Raw genomic sequence first — 12941 nt, 5'->3', positions numbered from 1 at the left:
TTTTTTATAATAAGTAAATGTGAACACTTCAGTGGGGTGATATATAATCAGACATATTTGGATATGTATTCAGACATACTTGGGTGATATGTATTTGGACTTGAAAATTTTATGATGGCCACAACCACAACCTAACCACAACTTTATTAAAAAAAAAAAAAAACTAGGCCAGTAGCCAGTCCCTTCTAAGTCACTTGTCAATGCACTAAAAATTGTGCAAATGTAAACTGTATTCAATGGAGTAATTGAAATTCAAACCCAGGGTATGGCCATGGTTGGAGAATTCAAAAGAATTCTCCAACCAGATTTACAGGGAAACTTAACATTCTTTGAATGACTAGAGTGCGAGTTCAAATCCTGATCATTCCAGTGAGTTGTAACCTTACATGTTAATGAGACAGAAAAAGACCAGCAATCCTATTAAAATGCAAAACATTTAACAAGCTTCTGCTTCATATTCATATGAGAGGATGGTAGTACCTTACCTTCCTGAATAGTTGCAAGCATGCATAATTCCTTTGTATAAGGGAAAAAGAGTACAAGAGATAGAGCAAGAAACGTAGTGAACTTGGCATGCTGAGTACATGTATATGTATATGCACAGGATAACATTTATTGAATGAGTGCCAGAGAGAGGAAACGAGTGTAGATCAACAAGTTTGTAATGGAAGGGGAGGTACTGATAAAACAGTTTACGCTGAAGCATCTAAGCTCTTTGTAGCATTTATAAATTTGGAAAAAAAAAGATAAGGTGGCTAGAGAAGCAATGCTGTGGGTTTTGTAAATATATGGAATAGGTGTTAAACTGCTGTAAGATATGGAAATAAATGGTATAAAATACCGACACAATGGAAATATAAACATGTGCAGTATAATGTGATCCTTTATTGACAACTTTTCGCCCACACAGAGGGCTTTTATAATTATAATTATATAATTTTTATGAGGAGACAGAAGCTTAGATGAGTACAAAGAAGTGTAGGTGAAACTGTCCAGGAAGGAATGTGTGATATCAACATGATTATTTTGTTTTTTTAGATCGAGTTGTAAAGGAAGAGAATGCTAGTGTTGGGAAGAGGTCTAATCTTAAAAGATAATAAGGCTGACATTAAGTAGGTGTTGTCACTGTTGCTCTTTGCTGATGATGTAGTAATTTTGGGAGACTTAGAAAAGAAGTTTAAAAAGTTGGTAGATTTTGGCAGGGTGTGTAAAAGTCAAAGTTAAATGTTAACACAGAAAAGAGCACGGTGATAAGAGTACTTACTGTAAGTTTAAGTCTAGGAATTGAAAGATTGGACATCAGATTGGAAAAATTGTACTGATAAAGTGACTGCAATTACAAGTTTGATGTTTGCAGATGGGTCTTTGAATGGTAAGGTGAATCACACAATAGCAGGAGTGTTCTGACATCTGTGGAAAGAAATTTATCAGTAGATGCAGAAAGGGTAATGTCCCCAAGAATAGTGATGCTAATACTTGTGTGTATGGCTATGAGGCATAATTTTTAAACATTGCTATCTCCTTTACTGGCCACTTCCCACCAAAGTAATGTAGCCCAAAGAAGTTAAAACATTTATCATCATTCATTTAACAGCTGTCTTGCCAGGAATGTGTGAGCATCACAATTCAAATGTCTCTTCAAACAGTAACATCCTTACCAATCCTTCTGAGTGCTTGCTACCACTCTACTTCCTACCCCCTAGGGTTCAAGTCCACTGACTAGTTTCCCAGAATCCCTTTGTAAATGTCAGTTTCCAAATACTCCAATGCCATGTCAAATCCCAAAAACTGCTAGCTTCCACTCTAATCTAGCACACTCACATGTCTGCTGAATACTCAAGCCCCTACCACTCAAAACCTACTTCACCTCCTTCCCCCCCAACATTTCTTAGGACAACCCTTATCCATCCTTCTATCCACCCCGGATTTATATATCGTCTTGGCAAAATTAGTCTGTTCCTTTCTAAATGACCAAACCATTTCAACAATCCCTTTGAATTATACCCATCACACCCCACATAGTTTCCTAATTTCTATGTTCTTTCATATTTGCTTAATATTTAACACTGATCTCACACACAATCTCCATGCCTCTAGCCTTCTCACTCAGTGTATATAAAAGGGGTAAAAGGTTGTTACAAATATACTCTGATACAATTTTCTTTTTGCCTCCACTGACAAAACTCCCCCTCCCCTCTCTCTCACACACACACTACAGATAACTCAACACCACCTGCTTTTTTCCCCTTTATTTAATAAATGTATGGAAGAGGGTAAGGTACCTAGGGATTGGCAGAGAGCATGTATAGTTCCTTTGTATAAAGGCAAAGGGGACAAAAGAGAGTGGAAAAATTATAGGGGGATAAGTCTGTTGAGTATACCTGGTAAAGTGTATAGTAGAGTTATTATTGAAAGAATTAAGTGTAAGACGGAGAATAGGATAGCAGATGAACAAGGAGGCTTTAGGAAAGGTAGGGGATGTGTGGACCAGGTGTTTACAGTGAAACATATAAGTGAACAGTATTTAGATAAGGCTAAAGAGGTTTTTGTGGCATTTATGGATTTGGAAAAGGCATATGACAGGGTGGATAGGGGGGCAATGTGGCAGATGTTGCAGGTGTATGGTGTAGGAGGTAGGTTACTGAAAGCAGTGAAGAGTTTTTACGAGGATAGTGAGGCTCAAGTTAGAGTATGTAGGAAAGAGGGAGATTATTTCCCAGTAAAAGTAGGCCTTAGACAAGGATGTGTGATGTCACCGTGGTTGTTTAATATATTTATAGATGGGGTTGTAAGAGAAATAAATGCGAGGGTCTTGGCAAGAGGCATGGAGTTAAAAGATAAAGAATCACACATGAAGTGGGAGTTGTCACAGTTGCTCTTTGCTGATGACACTGTGCTCTTGGGAGATTCTGAAGAGAAGTTGCAGAGTTTGGTGGATGAATTTGGTAGGGTATGCAAAAGAAGAAAATTAAAAGTGAATACAGGAAAGAGTAAGGTTATGAGGATAACAAAAAGATTCGGTGATGAAAGATTGGATATCAGATTGGAGGGAGAGAGTATGGAGGAGGTGAATGTATTCAGATATTTGGGAGTGGACGTGTCAGCGGATGGGTCTATGAAAGATGAAGTGAATCATAGAATTGATGAGGGGAAAAGGGGTGAGCGGTGCACTTAGGAGTCTGTGGAGTCAAAGAACTTTGTCCTTGGAGGCAAAGAGGGGAATGTATGAGAGTATAGTTTTACCAACGCTCTGATATGGGTGTGAAGCATGGGTGATGAATGTTGCAGCGAGGAGAAGGCTGGAGGCAGTGGAGATGTCATGTCTGAGGGCAATGTGTGGTGTTTACCTGGAGAGAGTTCCGGGGGTCAACGCCCCCGCGGCCCGGTCTGTGACCAGGCCTCCTAATGGATCAGAGCCTGATCAACCAGGCTGTTGCTGCTGGCTGCACACAAACCAACGTACGAGCCACAGCCCGGCTGATCAGGAACTGACTTTAGGTGCTTGTCCAGTGCCAGCTTGAAGACTGCCAGGGGTCTGTTGGTAATCCCCCTTATGTGTGCTGGGAGGCAGTTGAACAGTCTTGGGCCCCTGACACTTATTGTATGGTCTCTTAACGTGCTAGTGACACCCCTGCTTTTCATTGGGGGGATGGTGCATCGTCTGCCAAGTCTTTTGCTTTCGTAGAGAGTGATTTTCGTGTGCAAGTTCGGTACTAGTCCCTCTAGGATTTTCCAGGTGTATATAATCATGTATCTCTCCCTCCTGCGTTCCAGGGAATACAGGTTTAGGAACCTCAAGCGCTCCCAGTAATTGAGGTGTTTTATCTCCGTTATGCGCGCCGTGAAAGTTCTCTGTACATTTTCTAGGTCGGCAATTTCACCTGCCTTGAAAGGTGCTGTTAGTGTGCAGCAATATTCCAGCCTAGATAGAACAAGTGACCTGAAGAGTGTCATCATGGGCTTGGCCTCCCTAGTTTTGAAGGTTCTCATTATCCATCCTGTCATTTTTCTAGCAGATGCGATTGATACAATGTTATGGTCCTTGAAGGTGAGATCCTCCGACATAATCACTCCCAGGTCTTTGACGTTGGTGTTTCGCTCTATTTTGTGGCCAGAATTTGTTTTGTACTCTGATGAAGAATTAATTTCCTCATGTTTACCATATCTGAGTAATTGAAATTTCTCATCGTTGAACTTCATATTGTTTTCTGCAGCCCACTGAAAGATTTGGTTGATGTCCGCCTGGAGCCTTGCAGTGTCTGCAATGGAAGACACTGTCATGCAGATTCGGGTGTCATCTGCAAAGGAAGACACGGTGCTGTGGCTGACATCCTTGTCTATGTCGGATATGAGGATGAGGAACAAGATGGGAGCGAGTACTGTGCCTTGTGGAACAGAGCTTTTCACCGTAGCTGCCTCGGACTTTACTCTGTTGACGACTACTCTCTGTGTTCTGTTAGTGAGGAAATTATAGATCCATCGACCGACTTTTCCTGTTATTCCTTTAGCATGCATTTTGTGCGCTATTACGCCATGGTCACACTTGTCGAAGGCTTTTGCAAAGTCTGTATATATTACATCTGCATTCTTTTTGTCTTCTAGTGCATTTAGGACCTTGTCGTAGTGATCCAATAGTTGAGACAGACAGGTGTGAATATAATGCAGAGAATTCGTAGTTTGGAAGTTAGGAGGAGGTGCGGGATTACCAAAACTGTTGTCCAGAGGGCTGAAGAAGGGTTGTTGAGGTGGTTCGGACATGTAGAGAGAATGGAGCGAAACAGAATAACTTCAAGAGTGTATCAGTCTGTAGTGGAAGGAAGGCGGGGTAGGGGTCGGCCTAGGAAGGGTTGGAGGGAGGGGGTAAAGGAGGTTTTGTGTGCAAGGGGCTTGGACTTCCAGCAGGCATGCGTGAGCGTATTTGATAGGAGTGAATGGAGACAAATGACGTGCTGTTGGAGTGTGAGCAAAGTAACATTTATGAAGGGATTCAGGGAAACCGGCAGGCCAGACATGAGTCCTGGAGATGGGAAGTACAGTGCCTGCACTCTGAAGGAGGGGTGTTAATGATGCAGTTTAAAAACTGTAGTGTAAAGCACCCTTCTGGCAAGACAGTGATGGAGTGAATGATGGTGAAAGTTTTTCTTTTTTCGGGCCACCCTGCCTTGGTGGGAATCGGCCAGTGTGTTAATAATAATAAAAATAATGTATTCTGTCTATGATTCACATCCACCCCCCAAATACCTAACTACTGTATATGAAATTCCTCAATATTCCTTCACTCTAATCTAATGTCCACTCTTTCATGACCTAGACTTTTTGTTACTCCTGTTATCTTGTATTTTTTCTATGTTCACCTCTTGCACACGCACACACCCAAACTCCTCCAACAACCTTTGCAACTTCTCCTCAGAACTGTGTAATCGGCAAATAACTCTCTTCATTTCAGTCATTATTTTTTAATGAAGAGGTATGCTCCCACACCTCTTCCCAAAACTATTATTCACTTTCTTTACAATCTCAACGATAAACATATTTAACAACCACAGTTACCTTTACACATCTATGTCTAAGACCTACTTTTATTGGAAAAGTCCCCTTCACTCCTACGTACCCTAACCTCTCTCATAAAATTTCTATACTGGTTTTAATAACATAGTGGTTCTGGTGGCCTGGTGGTTAACGCTCTCGCTTCACACGGTGAGGGCCTGGGTTCGATTCCCAGCCAGAGTAGAAACATTGGACGTGTTTCTTTCCACCTGTTGTCTATGTTCCCCATCAGTAAAATGGGTACTTGGGTGTTAGTCGACTGGTGTGGGTCGCATCCTGGGACACTGACCTAAGGAGGCCTGGTCACAGACCGGGCCGCGGGGGCATTGACCCCCGGAACTCTCTCCAGGTAAACTCCAGGTAATACCACCTTATTCATGCATGTTAAATGTATGACACTGATATATGCACAGAATAAGGAATTAAGTGAAGGAATTGGAAGACAGAGGTTGGAAAAGTATAATTCAGAAAGTGGACATGGGCTTGTCGTGTTTGGTCATTTAGAACAGATGGTACAGGAAAGGTTGACCAGAGTGGATGGAAGGTGATGTAAGGTATATCCCAGTACAAGTTGGAAGGCAGGTGTGAAGGTAGTTAGAAGTTAAGAGCCTGAGCATTCAGGAGGAATGTACAAGCATGCTAGGTTGGAGTGAGTGAAGACGGGTTTTTGTGAAGTATTTGACCACTTGCTGGAGTGTGATTATTATTATTACATCCATAGGAGGGTGCTAAACCCATAGAGGCCCACAGCACCTGAGGGAATCGGAGATAATTGGCTTCGATCCAGGGGAATCGAAACCAAGGGGAGGGTGGTCCTTGGATGAAGAACCACCCCGCCCACACTGGCTGGAGTGTGAGCCTGCTGATTATTGGGGTTATATCAATGTTTTAACTGCTCACAAGACAGTTCTACTGCCTGAAAGTGGCTGAAACTATAGCTTGCTTAAATATAATTCAAAGCCACATTTAAGCTTCACTGCAATTTTTTGTGACTGAATTCACATCTACATACATAACTCAATACGACTGTAACTAGATATAAACACGTAAATAGTTAATTACCACTGGACCATGCTTAGATATCTAAACTTTGTGGCTGGGTCCATAGGCTCATTGTGCGCCTGTTTCCCCACAGGATGGGGATGATACATATACTAAAGTTACTAGACTAACTTTCCTAGATTATTTGTAGTGTGGGTTCACAACTGCCGTGAGGATTGATTATGCTATCATGAAATGTGTTAGCCCTTTAACTGTGTCCTATGGGGTGTATTACCCCAGATATGGATGAGAATTAAGGAGGTATTAACAAAGTTATGGGTAAGAATGAAAGGGAGGTATTAACAGAGGTATGGTCAAGAGTATGGGTGGCTATATTAAATATAACATTGGGTAGGGATGAGGGAGAGAGGCGACCAAGTGTTACGCTACCTGAACGCCGGGGACGTCGCCGGGGGGAAGAGGCAACACCAGCACCCCCTCCTGCATGTGGGGTGTGGGGGGCCAGGCAGTAGGCCTGGCCAAGCCGCCAGCAGGAACAGCAGTAGCAGCAGCGTACCATAGCAGCAGCAGCAGCAGCATCACTAACACCACTATCACCACCACCACCACTAACACTACACCTCTCTGCCCTTCATCTGGCTACACCATCACCCTTCACCACCCTGGTCACGGCAATATTTTATAACCATCACCATCATCCTCAGTGGGGACAGTATAGTATTGACACTATCAGGCGTCACATGTATCTCAGGATACCATCATCTTGATCACCATCACCAGCAAAGAGTCGTGTCACTATCAGCCGTCACACGCCACCATCGCTCGGAAAACTATCATCGTCTTCATTTCTCACTACTGTATTAACATCGCCATAAAGCCTAATGTATTAGTTAATGTGCAAGCGAGTATATCAGTGATAAGCACCAAGTCTCACTATCAAAGCCGTCACCATAACAAAAAAAAACCTCACCATCAGGACAAATCTTCCAGTAACAGGTAACACCATCACTAGAAAGACACACTGTCGCTGAACATGACACACTATCAAGTCACTATCACTACACATGATCCTCCAGAGAAGCGTATAGCACCTCCATTATCACCATGGATTTCTCCTTGCGTCAAAAAAAATCTCATTTAATTAAACCCACTGTTTTATTTAATCCCAGAATCCCCCACCTTGGCAGTATATAATGTCAAAATCGACATGATACTCAGAACTCCACCTTGCCTCACCTCAGAACCCCACCTTGCCTCACCTCAGAACCCCCACCTTGCGTCACCTCAGAACCCCACCTACCGTCACATCAGAACCCCCACCTTGCGTCACCACAGAACCCCACCTTGCGTCACGTCACTACTGCTGTCACCCATTATATTCTGCAACAAATCCATAATACATTTCCTTCCAACACTGAATGGATGTATGATTACAAATAATTTCGCTCTGCACTTCTATTGTTAATTTTGCTTTACATTTTCCCAGAGTATTTTTATGATATTTCACAACTGTGTTTACATATATATATATATATATATATATATATATATATATATATATATATATATATATATATATATATATATATATATATATATATATATATATATAATGCCGAATAGGTAAAACTTGGGATTATGGCTTAAATAGCAACGCTCCTCTTGTCAAATAAGGCAGCGAAAGTGTGTATGCAATAATTTCGAAAAAACCATTCTGAACCTAACGAAAAAAAAATATTTCATGGTGTTTGTTCATTATTAAATTACAGTAAACTTATATAAAATATATTTAGTTGGGTTAGGCTAAATTAAATTGCGCTGGTTATAATACGGTTAGGTAAGTTTCCTAGGGTTCTTTTTGTACAAAATCTTTAATTTTTAGATTAACATAAATGAAAAAAATATCTAAATGTATAAGAGAAAATTTTAGAAAAGACTTAATTTTAAACGAGTTCAGCTAATTGACCAGTTTTACCCATTCGGCATTACATATTATATATATATATATATATATATATATATATATATATATATATATATATATATGTATATATATATATATATATATATATATATAGGTTGGTAGACAGCAACCACCCAGGGAAGTACTACCGTCCTGCCAGATGACTGTGAAACAAAAACCTGTAATTGTTTTGCATGATGGTAGGATTGCTGGTTTCTTTTTCTGTCTCATAAACACGCTAAGATAACAGGGATATCTTGCTACTCCTACTAACACTTTGGTCACACTTCACAGACACGCACATGCATATATATATATACATACATCTAGGTTTTTCTCCTTTTTCTAAATAGCTCTTGTTCTTTTTTATTTCTTCTATTGTCCATGGGGAAGTGGAAAAGAATCTTTCCTCCGTAAGCCATGCGTGTCGTATGAGGCGACTAAAATGCCGGGAGCAATGGGCTAGTAACCCCTTCTCCTGTATACAATTACTAAAAAAGAGAAGAAGAAAAACTTTATAAAACTGGGTTGCTTAAATGTGCGTGGATGTAGTGCGGATGACAAGAAACAGATGATTGCTGATGTTATGAATGAAAAGAAGTTGGATGTCCTGGCCCTAAGCGAAACAAAGCTGAAGGGGGTAGGAGAGTTTCAGTGGGGGGAAATAAATGGGATTAAATCTGGAGTATCTGAGAGAGTTAGAGCAAAGGAAGGGGTAGCAGTAATGTTAAATGATCAGTTATGGAAGGAGAAAAGAGAATATGAATGTGTAAATTCAAGAATTATGTGGATTAAAGTAAAGGTTGGATGCGAGAAGTGGGTCATAATAAGCGTGTATGCACCTGGAGAAGAGAGGAATGCAGAGGAGAGAGAGAGATTTTGGGAGATGTTAAGTGAATGTATAGGAGCCTTTGAACCAAGTGAGAGAGTAATTGTGGTAGGGGACTTGAATGCTAAAGTAGGAGAAACTTTTAGAGAGGGTGTGGTAGGTAAGTTTGGGGTGCCAGGTGTAAATGATAATGGGAGCCCTTTGATTGAACTTTGTATAGAAAGGGGTTTAGTTATAGGTAATACATATTTTAAGAAAAAGAGGATAAATAAGTATACACGATATGATGTAGGGCGAAATGACAGTAGTTTGTTGGATTATGTATTGGTAGATAAAAGACTGTTGAGTAGACTTCAGGATGTACATGTTTATAGAGGGGCCACAGATATATCAGATCACTTTCTAGTTGTAGCTACACTGAGAGTAAAAGGTAGATGGGATACAAGGAGAATAGAAGCATCAGGGAAGAGAGAGGTGAAGGTTTATAAACTAAAAGAGGAGCCAGTTAGGGTAAGATATAAACAGCTATTGGAGGATAGATGGGCTAATGAGAGCATAGGCAATGGGGTCGAAGAGGTATGGGGTAGGTTTAAAAATGTAGTGTTAGAGTGTTCAGCAGAAGTTTGTGGTTACAGGAAAGTGGGTGCAGGAGGGAAGAGGAGCGATTGGTGGAATGATGATGTAAAGAGAGTAGTAAGGGAGAAAAAGTTAGCATATGAGAAGTTTTTACAAAGTAGAAGTGATGCAAGGAGGGAAGAGTATATGGAGAAAAAGAGAGAGGTTAAGAGAGTGGTGAAGCAATGTAAAAAGAGAGCAAATGAGAGAGTGGGTGAGATGTTATCAACAAATTTTGTTGAAAATAAGAAAAAGTTTTGGAGTGAGATTAACAAGTTAAGAAAGCCTAGAGAACAAATGGATTTGTCAGTTAAAAATAGGAGAGGAGAGTTATTAAATGGAGAGTTAGAGGTATTGGGAAGATGGAAGGAATATTTTGAGGAATTGTTAAATGTTGATGAAGATAGGGAAGCTGTGATTTCGTGTATAGGGCAAGGAGGAATAACATCTTGTAGGAGTGAGGAAGAGCCAGTTGTGAGTGTGGGGGAAGTTCGTGAGGCAGTAGGTAAAATGAAAGGGGGTAAGGCAGCCGGGATTGATGGGATAAAGATAGAAATGTTAAAAGCAGGTGGGGATATAGTTTTGGAGTGGTTGGTGCAATTGTTTAATAAATGTATGGAAGAGGGTAAGGTACCTAGGGATTGGCAGAGAGCATGCATAGTTCCTTTGTATAAAGGCAAAGGGGATAAAAGAGAGTGCAAAAATTATAGGGGGATAAGTCTGTTGAGTGTACCTGGTAAAGTGTATGGTTGAGTTATAATTGAAAGAATTAAGAGTAAGACGGAGAATAGGATAGCAGATGAACAAGGAGGCTTTAGGAAAGGTAGGGGGTGTGTGGACCAGGTGTTTACAGTGAAACATATAAGTGAACAGTATTTAGATAAGGCTAAAGAGGTCTTTGTGGCATTTATGGATTTGGAAAAGGCGTATGACAGGGTGGATAGGGGGGCAATGTGGCAGATGTTGCAAGTGTATGGTGTAGGAGGTAGGTTACTGAAAGCAGTGAAGAGTTTTTACGAGGATAGTGAGGCTCAAGTTAGAGTATGTAGGAAAGAGGGAAATTTTTTCCCAGTAAAAGTAGGCCTTAGACAAGGATGTGTGATGTCACCGTGGTTGTTTAATATATTTATAGATGGGGTTGTAAGAGAAGTAAATGCGAGGGTCTTGGCAAGAGGCGTGGAGTTAAAAGATAAAGAATCACACACAAAGTGGGAGTTGTCACAGCTGCTCTTTGCTGATGACACTGTGCTCTTGGGAGATTCTGAAGAGAAGTTGCAGAGATTGGTGGATGAATTTGGTAGGGTGTGCAAAAGAAGAAAATTAAAGGTGAATACAGGAAAGAGTAAGGTTATGAGGATAACAAAAAGATTAGGTGATGAAAGATTGAATATCAGATTGGAGGGAGAGAGTATGGAGGAGGTGAACGTATTCAGATATTTGGGAGTGGACGTGTCAGCGGATGGGTCTATGAAAGATGAGGTGAATCATAGAATTGATGAGGGAAAAAGAGTGAGTGGTGCACTTAGGAGTCTGTGGAGACAAAGAACTTTGTCCTTGGAGGCAAAGAGGGGAATGTATGAGAGTATAGTTTTACCAACGCTCTTATATGGGTGTGAAGCGTGGGTGATGAATGTTGCAGCGAGGAGAAGGCTGGAGGCAGTGGAGATGTCATGTCTGAGGGCAATGTGTGGTGTGAATATAATGCAGAGAATTCGTAGTTTGGAAGTTAGGAGGAGGTGCGGGATTACCAAAACTGTTGTCCAGAGGGCTGAGGAAGGGTTGTTGAGGTGGTTCGGACATGTAGAGAGAATGGAGCGAAACAGAATGACTTCAAGAGTGTATCAGTCTGTAGTGGAAGGAAGGCGGGGTAGGGGTCGGCCTAGGAAGGGTTGGAGGGAGGGGGTAAAGGAGGTTTTGTGTGCGAGGGGCTTGGACTTCCAGCAGGCATGCTTGAGCGTGTTTGATAGGAGTGAATGGAGACAAATGGTTTTTAATACTTGACGTGCTGTTGGAGTGTGAGCAAAGTAACATTTATGAAGGGATTCAGGGAAACCGGCAGGCCGGACTTGAGTCCTGGAGATGGGAAGTACAGTGCCTGCACTCTGAAGGAGGGGTGTTAATGTTGCAGTTTAAAAACTGTAGTGTAAAGCACCCTTCTGGCAAGACAGTGATGGAGTGAATGATGGTGAAAGTTTTTCTTTTTCGGGCCACCCTGCCTTGGTGGGAATCGGCCGGTGTGATAATAAAATAAATAAATATATATATATATATATATATATAGATATATATATATATATATATATATATATATATATATATATTGTATGTGTGTGTGTGTGTGTGTTGCCGAATATGTAAAACTGGTCATTTAGCAAGAACTCATTTAAAATCAAGACCTTTCCGAAATTTTCTCTTATACGTTTAAAGATATTTTTTTTCATTAATGTTAATGTAAAATTTTTTAATTTTGCACCAAAAGAATCTTAGAAAACTTACCTAACCTTATTATAACAAGCGCAATTTATTTTAGCCTAACCCAACTAAATATATTTTAGATTTGTTTACAATAATTTAATACTAAACAAACACAATGAAATATATTTTTTTTCGTTAGGTTCAGAATGATTTTGGCGAAATTATTGCATACACAAATTTTCGCTTGTCCTATATGGCAAGATGAGCGTTGCTATTTAAGCCAAGATCGCAAGTTCTGCCTATTCGGCACGACATATATATATATATATATATATATATATATATATATATATATATATATATATATATATATATATATATATATACACACACATATATACACACACACACACACACACGACATAATGGAAGGGTTAGACTCAGAAGTGTCCCTGTTTGCAGATGATGTGAAGTTAATGACTAGAATTAAATCAGATGAGGACCAGGCAGGACTTCAAAGAGACCTGGACAGACTGGACACCTGGTCCAGCAAATGGCTTCTCGAATTTA

The 12941-nt window shown here is 40.5% G+C and overlaps 1 protein-coding gene across 6 annotated transcripts in view; it reads right to left on the bottom strand.

The window, feature by feature from the left end:
• LOC128684916 (uncharacterized) overlaps positions 1-12941 on the bottom strand; it is a 173807-nt gene that overhangs the window by 127302 nt on the left and 33564 nt on the right. For 4 of the 6 annotated variants that reach the window (XM_070099290.1, XM_070099310.1, XM_070099314.1 and 1 more), the window contains exon 1: positions 6979-7493. The exons of 1 other annotated variant lie outside the window; for it this stretch is intronic. In XM_070099290.1, coding sequence (XP_069955391.1) covers positions 6979-7108 — 130 coding nt within the window. In that variant the 5' untranslated portion in view covers positions 7109-7493. Of the gene's footprint in view, positions 1-6978; positions 7494-12941 lie in introns of those variants that run through there. One more of the 6 variants, XM_070099306.1, reaches the window with a different exon arrangement.

This window comes from Cherax quadricarinatus, chromosome 5 (assembly GCF_038502225.1).
Source record: "Cherax quadricarinatus isolate ZL_2023a chromosome 5, ASM3850222v1, whole genome shotgun sequence".
Lineage (NCBI taxonomy): Eukaryota > Metazoa > Arthropoda > Malacostraca > Decapoda > Parastacidae > Cherax > Cherax quadricarinatus.
Note: the sequence above shows the minus strand (reverse complement) of the source record. Positions and strands in the feature narration are given on the sequence as shown.